General features: G+C 40.6%; 1 protein-coding gene and 1 long non-coding RNA gene across 3 annotated transcripts in view; both read right to left on the reverse strand.

Moving 5' to 3' along the window:
* Nucleotides 1–6,111, reverse strand: part of APBB2 (amyloid beta precursor protein binding family B member 2) — a 188,435-nt gene extending 182,324 nt beyond the window's left edge. For both annotated transcript variants that reach the window (XM_068974803.1, XM_068974802.1), the window contains exon 1: nucleotides 5,324–6,111. In XM_068974803.1, the coding sequence (XP_068830904.1) occupies nucleotides 5,324–6,101 (778 nt within the window). In that variant the 5' untranslated portion in view covers nucleotides 6,102–6,111. The remainder of the gene's footprint in view (nucleotides 1–5,323) is intronic.
* Nucleotides 6,112–15,671: 9,560 nt separating this feature from the next.
* LOC138081738 (uncharacterized) overlaps nucleotides 15,672–17,018 on the reverse strand; it is a 61,300-nt gene continuing 59,953 nt past the window's right edge. Inside the window, exon 3 of the long non-coding RNA XR_011145069.1 lies at nucleotides 15,672–15,740. This is a non-coding gene — a long non-coding RNA (uncharacterized lncRNA). The remainder of the gene's footprint in view (nucleotides 15,741–17,018) is intronic.

Consider the following 17,018-nt stretch of genomic DNA (forward strand, 5'->3'; position numbering starts at 1 on the left):
CAGTTGCTCAGTTGTGTCCGACTCTGTGTGACCCCAAAAACTGCAGCACATCAGGCCTCCCTGTTCATCACCAACTCCCTGAGTTTAGTTAAACCCATGTCTATTGACTTCGTGATGCCATCCAACCACCTCATCCTCTGTTGTCCCCTTCTCCTGCCTTCAATCTTTCCCAGCATCAGGGTCTTTTCCAATGAGTCAGTTCTTTGCATCAGATGGCCAAAATATTGGAGTTTCAGCTTCAGCATTAGTCCTTCCAATGAATATTCAGGACTGATTTCCTTTAGGATGGACTGGTTGTATCTCCTTGCTGTCCAAGGGACTCTCAAGAGTCTTTTCCAACACCATAGTTCAAAAGCATCAATTCTTTGGCTCTCAGTTTTCTTTGTAGTCCAACTCTCACATCTATACATGAGTACTGGAAAAACTATAGCCTTGACTAGATGGACCTTTGTTGGCAAAGTAATGTCTCTGCATTTTAATATGCTGTCTAGGTTGGTCGTAACTTTTCTTCCAAGGAACAAGCGTCTTTTAATTTCATGGCTGCAGTCACCATCAGCAGTGACTTTGGAGCCCCTCTAAAATAAAGTCTGTCACTGTTTCCACTGTTTCTCCATCTATTTGCCATGAAGTGATGGAACCAGATGCCATGATCTCAGTTTTCTGAATGTTGAGCTTTAAGTCAACCCTTTACTCTCCTCTTTCACTTTCATCAAGAGGCTCTTTAGTTCTTCTTCACTTTCTGCCATAAGGGTGGTGTCACCTGCATATCTGAGGTTACTGATATTTCTCCTGGCAATCTTGATTCCAGCTTGTGGTTCATCCAGCCCAGCATTTCTCATGATGCACTCTGCATTTAAGTTAAATAAGCAGGGTGACACTATACAACCTTGACATACTTGTTTCCTGATTCAGAACCAGTCTGTTGTTCCATGTCCGGTTCTAACTGTTGCTTCTTGACCTGCATACAGATTTCTGAGGAGGCAGGTCAGGTGGTCTGGTATTCCCACCTCTTGAAGAATTTTCCACAGTTTGTTGTGATCCACATAGTCAACGGCTTTGGCATAGTCAGTAAAGCAGAAGTAGATGTTTTTCTGCAACTCTCTTGCTTTTTTTTTCTTGTAGGTCTTCATAGAACTGTTCAGCTTCTTCAGCATTGTTGATCAGGACAGAGACTTGGGTTATTGTGATATTCAATGGTTTGCGTTGGAAATGAACAGAGATGGATCATTCTGTCGTTTTTGAGATTGCATCCAAGTACTGCATTTCAGGCTCTTTTGTGGACTATGAGAGCTACTCCATTTCTTCTAAGGGATTCTTGTGCACAGTAGTAGATATAACGGTCATCTGAGTCAAATTCACCCATTTCAGTCCATTTTAGTTCACTGATTACTAAAATGTTGATGTTCACTCTCGCCATCTCCTGTTTGACCACTTTCAATTTTCCTTGATTCATGGACCTAACATTCCAGGTTCCTATGCAATATTGCTCTTTACAGCATCGGACTTGACTTCTATCAGCAGTCACATCCACAACTGGGTGTTGTTTTTTCTTTGGCTCCGTCTCTTCATTCTTTCCGGAGTTAGTCCTTCACTGATCTCCAGTAGCATATAGGGCACCTACTGACCTGGGGAGCTCATCTTTCAGTGTCCTATCTTTTTGCCTTTTCATACTGTTCATGAGGTTCTCAAGGCAAGAATACTGAAGTGGTTTGCCATTCCTTTCTCCAGTGGACCACGTTTTGTCAGATCTCTCCACCATGACCCGTCAGTCTTGGGTGGCCCTACACGGCATGGCTCATAGTTTCATTGAGTTAGACAAGGCTGTGGTCCATGTGATCAGATTGGTTAGTTTTCTGTGATTGTGGTTTTCAGTCTGTCTGCCCTCTGATGGAGAAGGATAAGAGGCTTATGGAAGCTTCCTGATGGGAGAGACTGACTGAGGGGGAATTTGGGTCTTGTTCTGATAGGTGGGGCCATGCTCAGTAAGTACCTAATATCAAATAAAATAAAATAAGTACCCAATATCAAAATCAGACATTGATTAAAATATAACATCAAATGATTTACTCACTACATCAGGGCCATTTGGGGATATGTAGATGACCTCCATTTTTATTCAATTAATCATTATTTACTTACCAGTTCACCCGCTGTATTTCAGGCAAGTCATGACAGTACAAAGATGAAGACAAATTACCAACCCTTTCTCTTAGGGTACAGAAAGTCCTAACTAAAATCAGAGACCAAAATATAAGTGATTCATAATTAAGAGAGAAATAAACTTTTATATCCCACTGCTGTACTGATAATGATAATAAAAATAAGCACTAATATTTATTAAGTTCTTGATATATGCCAGACACTGTTCTAAGGGCTCTTCAAAGATGTCTTCACTTAATCTTCACACCAGATCTAGGCTAAAACATTACTAGCACCCCACTTTACAGTTGAGAGGCTCTGCGAACTGCCTACGTGGAACCCAGAGGAGATCTGAACTCTAGCAGTTGACTCAAGAGCCTGTCCTCTCAATGCTAAGTTAATGAAGCATTAGGCCCACTATCACACCATCTGATTTGGTTTTCTCTGTGTATATCCTGCTTTTGTACACATCAGTAATGAATCAAATTTTGAAAATGGCCATTCTATAGGATAGTCAGTTTCATACTCTATATCTTCAATTTTATTAAGCCTCTATGAAAAGTCATCAACTTTCTCTCTCTTTTTTTTTTTTTTATGGCCACACTGCATGGTCTGTGGGATCTTAGTTCCCTGACCGGGGATTGAACCCAGGCCCACAGCAGTGAGAGTGTGCAGTCCTAATCACTGGACCACTTGGGAAGTCTCAAGAGGTATTTTTTCAATGGGAGTTCACAAGGGGCTCTGAAGAAATTCCAAAAGAATTCCCAAATATTCATTTTTGAAGGGATAGCTTCTAAATTTCTTTAAAAAAAACCCCTCAATCTCACAGCTTTAGAGCTGAGTCACAGCTAACACATTTTTCCAAGCACATCTGAATCAAAATGTCTATCCTTAGTGACCCATTATGGACCATCACCATACTGTCATCCTTAGTCTAAAACTCAAGGTCTTCAAAAGTGACTTGAAGAATGAAAAATGAACCTAACCCCTCAACAAGTCAGAAAACTCTAATCCAGTACACATCACATGCCAAGCACTCTAACGGGTTCTGTAGAGAAACTCAGCAGCAAGTAACACCGGGACACTGAGCAAATGAGCAGTGAGCCGAGGAGACCCTGGAAAGGATCCCTGGAGAGATGAACCGAGCCAGTGCATGGGGTCAGTTTAAGCTCTGTGCTCTCTGCCACCCCTTACTGACACCAGCATTCAATAAGCAAAGGGGTTGGGAACAGAACTACCCTAAACACTCAGCATCAGGGGAATTGTTAAACCACAGAGCTTTAAGAGGGTGGAACAGCATGCTTAACAGCTACAGCTTAAACTTAGCCTGAGGTAGAACACCGCTATGTCCCGTTAAGGACTGATCTGCAAAATACATACTTCAGTGGAAAAAGCGAAGCATTCATAAAATAATGTCAGTCATTTTTAAAATTTTTTACCATGGAAAATTTTAAGCCCACAAAAGTAGAGAGAACATAATAATAAAGCCTTATGTACCCACCTTTAACAAGAATTAGCTTATGGACAAATGGCATACATGTATTATTTCAATAAGAATATATTACACTATATATTTTTCTATGATATTCTAGTATGTATCTTGAAAAGGTAAAGACTCTTTAAAAATATTATGAAATAGGAGGAAATTATAAAGTTTATTATAAATGTGGGTACATGCCTAAAATGGCTCCTGAAAAAAAATGCTTAAAAAAAAAAAAAGTAGTGGTTTTCATTGGAAAAAAAGGCAAACAGAGTGAGGAACAGGGGAGACTTTACCTAATACATTTCAGTAAGATTTAAAGCATAACTACAACAGGAGTGCTGTGCTCAGAAGAGCAGCAGAAAGGCTGCCATGACAGGAGGAAGGCATGGCCTCAGCGGAGGGCGCTGAACACACGAGGGCAAGTTTGAGTGTGAGATACTCAAGGAGTCGTTTATATAGATTCAGACACTGGCAGGTGACAGTTTCTATTGGCTACAGGATATGAATTCTCTAAATGTAAAAAGTAATAGATAGTTGTGAACTCAGTGACATTACTAAACATAATTATAATTCCCATAATGTGCAGGCTCAGACGTTTATGAGATGAAATGGGCTCATCTCAACCTCCCTACTGCCATATATCCAGCAAAAGGAAGCTGATGAAATCTATCATGTAAAGCACTGTGATTTTAAAGGGCACTTCAAAAAGCCTTTTTTTCCTTTTTTAAACAAGGTAATGTCTTATTTTCTCCTTCTCTTTTCCTATCTGTAGTCCTTGTAACTTCTCTGCCTTATAGGTTGGGAAAATGTCATTTCCTTCCTGGTGGTTCTATCTGTAATATCTGTATCACATTAACACAGCCCTGGGAACCACTAGATGCAGGATTAGGGTAAAGAAAGAAGCCTTTGTGAGTGCTTGTTTACAGTGAATTCAGATACAATTCAGTTCTTCAATCTTTTAACCTTATGATCAGTAAAAAGGGGACTATGGGAAGATGAGATAAAAAGTAGCTCAGTTTTAGGACCCTGCTCATTTCTGTGACAATTTTCAGTTCTGTGAAAAATCCAAAGATGTTACAAACGTAGACAAAAGTCAAGAAAGACTGGTCTCAACTAGAGTAGTTAAAATCCAAAACTTCTGAAAATATATTAAAAGAAACACCATTTTCTCACTTTCAAATATCACTTGCATAAGGCTAAAAACATATTTCCCAGTAAAGGTCAAAAAGGAAATGTCTTTAATGAATAGACTTTCAACTTCTTAAACTTTAAACTTTTCATTTGCTTGAGCATAAGCACGTTTTTCTGAGAACTTTAAAAATAGTTGTTCTCTTTCTCAGGTTGCATCCACCCCTGGCAACTGTCTTATTATTTTCCTTACAAAACCCAGTGTTTCGAGATAGTATTTAGAAAATGGTTCACCTAACCACTGGCAGATTAATTTCCAAATAAGTGATGTTTTACTGTATTTAACACCAGGGACTTATTTCTTTTTATAAAAATGCTTCCCAGGACAAACAACTTATGCATAAATCAAAATGAAAATGCTGAGTACTTTTCACATAAATTGCCCAATTTTTCCCTAAGAGGCTCAAGTTCTTCTCCACCTGCAAATGAAAATTTGGGGGGAGGGGGTCACTGCAGAGATTAATTCCATCAAGAAGGGAAAGTGCCACCGCAGGCTACACCTCTCCCAGGTACCTGTCTCGTCCGGAGAGCTGGGGGAGGCGCTGTCTTGGGACAGAGTGGTCCAGCTGGATTCCTCATCACTTGGCGCCAGGTTCTGGATCCGGTGGAGTGCACAATCGGTTTTGGCCCCTGTTTTAGGATGATCCTTCTTGGTCTCTGGGCTGGATGATACTGTGGCTATGTGGCCCTCCTCGGGGCTAGACTGGGGCTTGTTTGGTTTCTGCAGCAGCACATCGCCATTCCCGACAGTGGGGGAGGCCTGGCCTGGCTGGGCCTTCTCTCCCACAGCCCCAAGCTGGTTGCCCACGTTCTGCTCGAGTTCCCTGGTGGAGGTCTCCAGGTCTGCATAGTAGTTCAGGAAGCTCTTGGTTCTCCGGGGCTGGGAGGGTAAAATCTCACAGTCTGGGGAGTCCTGAGGGTGGGGCTCTTTACCCTCTAACTTCTCGGAAGTGATGTTGATGACTGCGGTGGGGCTGACGTTCCTGTTGGGGTCCTGCTGCCCTTGTTCTGCAGCCTTCCGGAGCTGGTTCTCCCCGTTTTTCACCAGCTTGATGTTGGCAGAGCCATTTCCCAGCAGGGGCTGTGCGGCTGGATCCGAGAGGCCCATGGCCACCTGGATATTAGTTAGTGCATATTTTTTCCTGCATTTAGGGGGTGTGCTATTCTTGGTTTCTGTGTGTTTTATTTCGGCATTCAATAGTTCATTGTGGGAGGACCGGAGATTGAGGGTGTTTGGTGGTGTGACTGGGCTGTTCCGATTCGTGACGTCTGTGGTTCCGCTGCTGGCCATAAACACTGCCAAAGTGTCTACACCTGAGTCAGCTGGGAAAAAAGAAGAAAGCTGGTCATTAGATGCCTGGCATGATCAAATGACTTAGCGTACAGAGTGAGCAAACATTTCTATAACAGAAAATTGAAGGAATCAATGCTTCCATTGCAGTTTTGTAGAACTGACCCATCTTCCTCTCTCTTTTCACCATGTGCTCATACATTAACCAGGAGCAAATAAAAGGCTTACCGTGGATACACAAAAGCCAATTTATAGAAAAGCGTGGTGGTCTGAGGTTTCAAATTTTACTTAGAGTAAAAATGTATCTCTCTTTTGAAGTAATATAAAAGCACTTTCTTCCCACAGCTGGTCTTCATTTATTCACAACCTCGAAAATCATCTGCTTTCTAAACATTTACACCACATTTCTATTTTGTCACTACCTCAGGCAACAAAAAGGTTGGTCAGAAAGCCTCTGGGGCTCCAGTATTCTTAATTAACCTGAAAGGTCACTGTTCAGTAAGGCACCACGTATCCAAGGTAATTTTTCTCCACCACATTTAGAAATCGTGTTCTGAATGCCAGGAAAAGCCAAACCTCCATTAGAGTTTTGATAATGTCTTGTGAACATTTCTGACTTGGGCTTACTGTGTGTACTAACCATAAATTTTGGGGAAATGGTTTAATTACTCAAGAACATACACATAAAATTTATAATAATGCAGCATTGAGCCCAAGGCTACAGACATGTTAGAGCCCCCAAAGGAGTCTGAATATATTCCAGTGAATTAAAACACACACTCAGCAGTTTGCAGGCACCACGTGCCCTTGCAGAACTCCTGGAAAACTGTCTGGCAGTTGCATTTATCTCAAATATTGTTCACACCATCAGTGATTTGTTCCATGTGTCTCTTTGCTAGGAAGAGAGAAAGATTCCTCAAACTAGAAAGGAACAAACTTCATCAGGGGGTATTCCTAAAGTTTCAGATTTCTCAGCCTATGACGAATGACTTCTTTCTTATCTGATCCCTTGCCCTCCAGAGACCTCCAAGGGCTCTATATCAGCAGTAGATGAACCAAAGCACAGCTCCTAACATTCCTGAAATTGTACTGTGACAACCCCATCCTTCTCCATCGAGCAAAACAGAGGCATCTGCAAGGGAGGAAGGAAAGAATGTTCTCCAGTTTGGGAGCTTAGCAATGTCCCTTTCCATCGTCCAACACTCAGGATGGGATATTTTAGAAAAGAGTCACCGCTAGAGCCTTGTGTGCTTCTCTGGAGCTAGGCAACATCTGTGCCCTCCAAGCTGTGTCCATATTTACACAACAGAAAGACCATGTGGCCCGCAGAGATGGCTAAGGCGGGAGCCCAGAGGATTCCTGCTTACCCACACCTATCTCAGCACTTGGGCTTCACTGGGGATCTAGGGTCTAGGATTTTTTAAACACTACTGACAACTGAATTAAAAAAAAAATTCCTTATATTGCTTTGGCTAGTACTACCGTTTTACAGAAAACATGTTTTAATATGTAATTCAACCTCATTTCAGAGCAGCATTTGATATGAAAAGGGTCCACCTTGAACCCACATGAAATTTTCCCTGAGACATAATACCCATAACATAGGACAGGAGAGAAAATTATATTTAGACTTGGGTATTTGGAGTGACATTATGATGAGAAAACTGGCAATCTGCTGACTTTTAAGAAAATGTGACAAAAAAAATTTTTATGAGGCTGTTTTATGACGTTAGATAGTATATTCTAGCAATGTTATTAGGGAGAAATTTTTATTTACTTTGTTTATAACCATAAACACTTTCACAAAGAATACCATCAAAAATTTTAGGTGATTTAATACTTAGGTAGCTTTTCTATCTTGGATGTGACAGGTAAAACCTTTGAGCCATGCTTCACCAGCCTTTTGGATCCTACCACCCCTTCTAGCCCACTGTAACTCTTCTGCTTGCTAGAAATCACAAATGCAAAATTTGGGAGGATTAAGTTAGAATAACAGGACCAAAAATAGCTCTGTAGATGCTGTTATTATAGATCAAAGCCCGAACACAATTCAGGTGTGTTTTAAATACTAAATGATAGTATCATCTGGAAGCAAAATAAAAGGTTCAGATCTAGAACTAAGGCAGTCAGTTAATCCTCAGGAGTACACAGTTGTCCCTAGATGTTAATACGTCAGCCAGCAAGTCCTCTGGGTTCACAGGGTCCTGAAGTGGGTAGAGATGAGCAACTCCCTAGAAAGGCCAAGGCAGCAGAAAGGAGGCTCCCAAAAGTGGGGAGGCAGTGCCCATGAGGATGACTGCACAGAACTCAGGTCAAAGACATGAGGCACTAGCCTGGTCCATGCTAATTCCTGGTTAAATGATCCAGGACATCAGGCTCTCAGTCTCCTTGTCTGAAAAATGGGGACAATAATAGTACTTGGCTGTTGTAAGGATTAAAATGCGAAATGGTGCTAGGAGGTTAGCACAGTGCATAAACAATAAATACGAGTGATCTTCAGCCTTTGAATCCAAGTGACAGAGCACAAAGCTGCCTGCTGTCAGGCCCCTAGATTAATCAGGCATTTGATCTGAGCTGTACAAAAATGGTCTTGCTGCAGAGACACAGGGAGCAAACAGACTAACAAGAAGGGGTAAAGAAGCCGAGTCTAGAGGAGTTTAATTACAGAAGAAAATCCTCAGATTTAAGAGAAAGGAGGTATGTGATTCTTTTTTTAAAGGAAAGAAAATCTTATAATGTCTTTTTAAATCTTCTAAAATTTAGTTATTTTCTTTACGGTCAAAAAAGCCTACGAGTTAAGTCCAATCTCCTTGACATAACATAAAAGTTGCTTAAACTCTTCATTTCTTTACCAGGATAATGCTTAATAGTATCTACACATCACTGAGCTTTGCTGAGGACTGAGAGAGAAAGCTGTCAAGCTTGAACCTAATGCCTGGCGTACTGTAAGAGCTCAACACACATCAGGGATGACTCTCATCTCACAGCTCCCTCCTGCGCCGCACTCTTCTCTCTCTGGCCACCACACCTCCAGCCATCATGTACTGAGCACGTTCTCGCCTGGTGCTGTCACTGGGAATGCAGAAACCAAGACACATAAGGTCCCGCCCGCTAGGTGCTTTCAGCCTCAGACACTCACACACAAAGTGACAGAAAGCAATCAGGGCACAAAGGGGTAAGTGATCTTCCCACTTCACATTGGAGAGGAGCTGCAGGTAAGAGAGCATGGATTACCATCTGGGGAATCTGAGCAAATCAAGACATGAGAGGAGAGACAGTAAAGAGAAGGGGGGACGGATCGGGCAGAGAGTCCTGTAAGACCTGCTCCAAGAGATGGACTTGACCCTGAGGCAGAGAATATCAAGCACTTCAACTGCTGCAAGAAGAATGAATGAGGCTCAAATGTGTGTGTGCGAGGGTTGTGTTCTTTTCTTTCCTCAAACATATTCTCCAAGACGGAGATGACTCCGATAAAAGGCAATACAGAAACAATGAAAATTTGGCATTAAAACATCAGTGGTTGTCAGGGAAAGAGCATAATAAAGTAGACAGAGGGTGTCTCCCTAACTAGAGAGGCAGGCTGAGTCCATCTTCATGTTCTTCTGTCTGGTGTTAGAGACTGACTCTACTATTTACCTGAGGAGAACAGAGCCTTGGCAAGGAGACTTGCTGGAAGGCTACTGGAACAGTCCGGTCAAGACAGTAGGGAGGGTTCACATGTCAATCTGTATAGCACAGGGGACTCTACTCAGTGATTTGTGGTGACTTACATGGGGAGGAAATCTAGAAAAAAGTGGAAATATGTATAACGGAGTCACTTTGCTGTACAGCAGAAAGCAACACAACATTACAAACAACTATATTCCAATATGAAAAAGAGACAGTAGGGAGAGGATGAGGTGGGCATGGGAGACTCGGGTACAGGGAGGTACTCACACTGCTATAGGGCCAGCTCTGGTCACTCATCTCCTGACCAGGGTCTACAGTGAGGTCTCCGTGAGCCACCTGGATTTAGGGATAAGGACTGAAAAGAGCCAGGTGCACTGAGTGATTATAAGGACAGTGGCGTCTCCTGTTATATCAGCTTCAGGAGGATGGCAGAGTTGGGCAGGGAGTGACCTTTAAGGAACTTCACTAGAAAACAAGCAGAAGGAGAAAGAAGAACGGCTGGAAGGTGATCTGGGGATGTGGCAAGGAGCTTTTATTCTTTAAAGTGAGAGTCCCAGCCACGTTTCCTTTTTTTATAGGCCGGGGAAGCTGAAGCCGGCACAGAGGGGAAAAGAAGAAACACAACAGAGGGACAGACCACTCTGGGGGAACCCGCAGAACAGATGTGGAAACGTCAGCCTCGTCCAAGACGTGAGGAGGAGGGAGCGGGAGTCAGGACAGGGTCAGGCACATACATCACTGTGGTGACACAAATCCAAAGAAAAGCAGAACTGAGAACCTCAGTTTCTCCGTAAAGTCTTTCCCTGAGGGAAGCAGTCTAGAGGGAACATGAGGAGGACAAAGTTTTGAAACAGTCACAACAGAGAAAAACAGAATAAACAATTTCAAAATAAATAAATAAAAGAAGGCTGGCGGCATAAAAGCAGACACATAGTTCAATGGAACAGAATAGAGAGCCTAGAAACAAGTCCACACATATACGTTCAACTAATCTATGACAAAGGAACCAAGAATATACAGTGGGGAAAGGACAGTTTCTTCAATAAAGGTGTTGGGAAAAACTGGACAGCTTCATGTGAAAGAATGAAACTAGAACACTATCTTATATGATACACAAAAATTCACTTAAAATGGACTAAAGACTTGAAATTAAGGCCTGGAATCATAAAAGTTATCAAAGAAAATATAGCGGGGTGAGCCCCTTGACAGAGATTTTGGCAATGGTATTTTGCGTTTGATACCAAAAGCAAAAATGAACAAGTGGGGCTACATCAAAAAAGGTTTTGCTCAGGAAAACAAAACTTATCAAGCAAATGAAAAGGCAACCTACGGGATGGGATTTTTAAATAGGAAAGAAACAGGCACAGAGAGGGACATGATTAAGGTGCCAGATGTGAACAGTGAGGAATGCACTCCAGGATCTCGTCTGGGGTGGGAGGGTGAAGCGCTGGGGGAAAAGGCTAAGGGGTCAGAGGTCCCTGACAGATAAGGCAACAGGCATGACAGGAACAAGGAACCACTCCAATCCTAGCTGCATGCACACTTTGGGGAGCTGTTAAAAAGTACAGAGGCCTAGGCCCACCCCCAAAGACACTCCAGATATCTGATTCAACTAGTCTGGAAGGTGAACGTGTGTGTTAGTGTTAGTTGCTCAGTTGTGTCCGACTCTTCGTGACCCTATGGACTGGAACCTGCCAGACATTTCTGTCCATGGGGTTTTCCAGGCAAGAATATTGGAGTGGGTTGCCATTTCCTTCTCCAAGGGAATCTTCCCAATCCAGGGATCAAACCCAGGGGAAGGTGGATGTGACCTATGATATTGCCATCACTTCCACATCTATTCATCATGCTGTTTTGAGCATAACTCACAAAGATTCAACATCAATTCAAGAGGACAGATTCCTATAGCAGAGCTAGGTATATGTTCAGAACCAAGAGTGGGGAAAGGGCTCATATCACCACTCTTGTCACCCTCCTGCATGCATGAGGGACAAACATCTGCTGCGGTCCGGCAACTACTTCCTCCTTTTCTAATAAAAGTTTCACAATTTTTCTCAAGAATCAGCCATCCTCCATGCTCATTCATTCGACAGGTATTTTTTCATGCACTAGTCACAGACACCGTTCTAACTGTTGAGGAGACAGAAGTGAACAAAACTGACAAAAATATCTGCTCTCATGGAGCTTACATTCTAGAGATCCAGCTCCCGTGTTCAGGCAGAGATGACTCTACCCTTGATTCATGAGGTCCCTGGCCCCAGCCCAGCCAATTAGAGTAGCAAATCCCCATGGCTATGGTGACTGATTCAAGGAAAAGCATGCCTTTGAACTGGAATGCTGGAGAAGACTCTTGAGAGTCCCTTGGACAGCAAGGAGGTCAAACCAGTCAATCCTAAAGGAAATCAACCCTGAATATTCATTAAGAACTGATGCTGTAGCTGAAGGTCCAATACTTCGGCCACCTGATGCGAAAAGCCGACTCACTGGAAAAGACCTGGATGCCTGGGAAGACTGAAGGCAAGAGGAGAAGGGGGAGACAGAGGATGAGATGGTTGGATGGCATCATAGGCTCAATGGACATAAATCTGAGCAAACTCCAGAAGGTAGTGAAGGACAGGGAAGTCTGGCGTGCTGCAGTCCATGGAGTTGCAAAGAGTTAGACACAACTGAGCAACTGAACAATAATCCTAAGACTTTTTCTGGAATAATCAGAAGAGAAGCATGCTCTTTTCTCTTTTAGAGAAACAGATTTTCAGCTTAAGCTAATATAATGCACAGAGTATTTTTTATGAAGCCTAACCAAAATTAGGTAAGCCAGGGTCACTTTAATTTCATGGTTAACAAAGCTTTCCTCAAACCCTGAGTCACAAAGATCCCAGCACTGAGATGCAACCCCTGTAACTCAGATGACATCCTAATATAAACCCGTGCTGGAGCCCATAGTTACACTCACCCTCCCTGCTTCTCTTTGCTGAGATCTCTAGCCTCCTGTTGAAGAAAAATTGTCAGTAATGGCAGGAAATGTGTCTCTTCAATAACCTACTGCTCTTCCCCTGCTCCTGTCACATGCTTACAAAATTGGCAATTGACAAATGGGCCCAGGGAAGCCCAATGTCTGCCCAATTTCTAAATGAGACTTCACATCTTCTTCACTTTTGTTTTCTGCTATACAATTTTATTTCCACTGAGGGGTTAACAGCAAAACTTCTACCCTGAGGAATGTTGCCTTTTGAACTAGACCTCAAAGTATTAAGGAAATGAAGTAAACTCAGATTTTTTTTTTTTCCTTTTAGGAAGGAGAGGCAAAATAAGCTGGTTCCTGAAATTACTCATGAGAGTAAACTCTCAATGTGGCAAAAATGATAAGAAGTTCTCTATGAACAAAGAAGGCAAAGGTTACTGAGAAGCAGGTAGGGTTCCTGGGTCAGAGAGATCACAGGATTAGAACCTTGGACATTTTTAAACTGCGAGGACAACCTCACACAGTTGGTTCACGGGGCACCTTCCCCAGGCACTGAGATAAAGGGGTGATTTCAACCTGCATCTCTGACCCACCTAAGGGTTTCCCTTGCCCTGTTCAACAAAACTGCCTGAGGGCTCACTCTGTTCAACAGCCCAAGTGAATCTGAGGAAAGCCAAGAGAGATGTACCAAAAGCTTTCCCTTAAGAAACTCGGTCAGACAGGGCAGTGGGAAGAAGTTATTAACCCACCTCCCAGTGGTTAGAGCAGGCAGAGGGGCTTACAAGCAGAAGGTATTAGGGATGCGGAGAGAGGTGGAGGGAAGACTCTCACAAAAGTAACAGCGGAGTTGGGTCTTGAAGGATACGTAAGTAGGAGTCCACCAGTGACAAGGAAAAGAAAGGCACTCCAAGCAGGGGAAACCAGGCATTCCAACACCAAGCCTGGCAGATGTAGTCACCTTGGGAAATTTTATGCTTGTAGCAAGCATATTTTCTTTGCTCAATTTCTAAGCTCTTTTCATCATTTCATCTTCTTTTAAGTAATGCTTTTTTTCTGAAGATGACTGTATTGTTTAAAATATAGCTTAGAGTTATATGGTGGAGTTTGATGAATATAATCAGTGGTCAAGCTGGTGTAGATTGGAAAAAAAAAAAAGAAGGCAAGCTAAAGTAAGGACACAGGTTTTCTTGAGCAACTGACAAGTCAATCCCAAAAGAGAAAAAAAAAAAAACATTCAACAATGGCAGAATCCTTGGAATAGGCTAATTACCCGACTATGTCACAGGCTGAGACCTCCTCACAAGGGACTTCTGTGCTGCATGTTGAAATTTCAGCAGGAATTTTCCAGGCATATAAGGTATATATTCTGGTATGTTTTTTGGGTTTTTTTTTTTTAAAGGCTCCCGGTAGTCACAGCTCCTCAGAGTTGGAAAACAAGATTGAAACCAAGCCTTATCCCACGCCCTCCACTAGCTGCTATTGTATTTTCAGGTAAAAAATGGCTGGAATGATACTCCACTGAGATAAGAATACTGTTCTCCTTATAAAATGCGTTACGTCCTACACCAAATGCATGACAGCAATAGCTGTTATTAAAAGCCATGTTGGCTAATGGTTTCATTATCTCTTATATAACTACTAATGAATAAAGCAATCTAACAACAGGAAATGTACATAATTGGTATAACAAAATATAGTGACAATTAGAAATTTCTATAAGTTATTTGATTAGCTTACCTCTACTCAGAGGAAATCAGAAAACACATCATTTATATATTATTTGCCAGCTTTATTCTTACATTTCCATACTGAGTCTATCTTACAGTGTAGTAAAAGACTTTAAATACTAAAGAATTCCTACAAGGAATTCATCTCAACACTTAACATGCAGTTTCTAAAGGACATATGTATTTGTTTTGATTCTGCAAAATTAACATACTTATTCAAATATGTATTTACAAAGAAAATCTACACTCTGTCCGTAAATTGGCCTCTGAAAATTGTCTCTTAAGTTCCTAATTTTCTCATATGAATTTAGGTTAGTCACATTGTTTTTACTGTTTTTAATAAAAGGATATTTCCTGTCCCTCATCTACCTCTGCTGAGCTTAGTGTTTATTTTATTGTGTTTTATTTTATCTCTCTGTGAAGATGTAACATGCAGTGTTATGTAAAGGAGAAAAGGACTTGGACATACTTGCTGAGTTTAACTTTTGATTTCAGGGACATTAATATCTATTTGTTCATGGTTTGAATTTACTTACTTAAAACCAATCTGCTGAGTGGTAGGTGTCCTAACAAAAAATCTACCCAGATCTGCCACTTGCAATTCTACATTACGTTTAATTCAAATGTCACTGCAATTGCTTTTTTTGTTATATTACTGTGAGGCTAAGAATTAAATTCATATCACATTGTATGTAGACTAGCACCCATTATGACACAAAGAAAGGGGTATACAATAAAATTACATTGGTATTCTTAAGGCCTGAAATTAATCAGCATTAGATTCAGGAAGAATACTGAACTGGGAGCCTATTATAGGCAAATCGCACAATGCCTAAGAGGCTATTTATGGAGACTCACCACCAATATCTCCTTTGTTCATACTTAACAGTTAACAGGCTATATGTGCAACAGTAGATGGCAAAATCTGACAGAGTTTTAATTTTCTGTTATAGTCGATTAAAATATTTTCACAATACAGTATTAGTAGGATCATGCAAATAATAGATGAATGCAGTTAAGTCCAATTAATTCTTCTATCTTATTGTAAAGATCCACTTTTCTAACACCTTAGTGAAAAACAATAAAAAGCAGAAAACATGCTATTGTAGCAAATCATAAGTTTAACATCAAAACAATTATCTAGTATATATATGCTAAAGTTTTAATACTCAACTAGTACAATGCATTGAAACATGTGAAAGTGTATCTGACCTGGAAGTACTTCTGACATGGGTCTCTGGACGTCAGCAGTGGTGCAGGAAATAGGTTATAATCTGAAATCTGAAAAGAAGGATCATTTGAGAAATTAAAACCCCAAATAAAGAATTAAAGGAAAAAAACATAGCATTGAAATTTCTTCTAAAAGCCATTAAAAATGTTAAACAAATCTTAATAGACAATGTCCAGATTTGGTTTACTTATAGTTGGTTAAACCACTCTTGACTAAAATTTGAATTCCTGCTTAACCACATTTATTTCTTGAGAAATCACAAACATTTCTTGAGATTTGTTTTTCCATGCCAGAAACGTTATCTTTCTCAAGTTTCCAATGATTTTTCTCATTAAGAACACACAATTCAGAAGCCAATAAGGAAAAACTGGAAAATTTCACCACATAAAAATTTAAACCTTCTGTTAAGGGGGTAAAAATGGCTATGGACACAACAAAGACAAAAAACCTGAAAAAAAATCATTACAAATGAATTTATTTGCAAAACAGAATCAGATTCTCTGACAAGGAAAACAAACTTATGGTTACCAAAGTGGGAAGGTCAGCGAATTTGGGATTAAAAGACACACAGTACTCTATAAATTACGAGTTTGGTATTAACAGATACACAGTACTATATAAATTAGGAGTTTGGGATTAATAGATACATAGTACTATATAAATTAGGAGCTTGGAATTAACAGATACACAGTACTATATAAATTAGGAGTTTGGGATTAACAGATACATGTTATACATATATATATGTATAAAAGATAACCAACAGCACCTACTATATAACACAGAGAACTATACTCAATATCTTGAAATTATAATGGAAAAGAATTATATGTGTGTATATACATATATCTAAATCACTTTGCTGTATACCTGAAACTCAACATTGTAAATCAACTATACCTCAATTTAAAAAAGAACTCATACTATAGATGACATAAAAAGGTAAATTTCCTTTATATAGAAAGAATTCTTTGAAATGATTAAGAAAAATATAAACAGACCTGAAGGAAAATGGGAAAAGGACAGAAACAAATCTTAAGAGAAACACAAATGTCCAGTAAATATAAATAACTAACCTCACTTAAAACTGAAGAAAAAGCAACTGTAAATGAGTTACTACTTTTCCTATAGCAGACTGCAAAGATTAACAGGCTCGATAACAAATAATCTAAGGCAAGGACATTGAAAATAGGAATTTTCAGTTCCTGCTGGTGGGAGTAAAAACTGGCAAAACTCTAAGCAGGGCCTTTTGGAAATACATGAGCAAATTTAAAATGCATGGGCCTTCTTGCCCAGCAATTCTTTTCCTAAGAATTTATTTTACATAT

The sequence above is a fragment of the Capricornis sumatraensis genome, chromosome 7 (genome assembly GCF_032405125.1).
Source record: "Capricornis sumatraensis isolate serow.1 chromosome 7, serow.2, whole genome shotgun sequence".
Classification (NCBI taxonomy): Eukaryota; Metazoa; Chordata; class Mammalia; order Artiodactyla; family Bovidae; genus Capricornis; species Capricornis sumatraensis.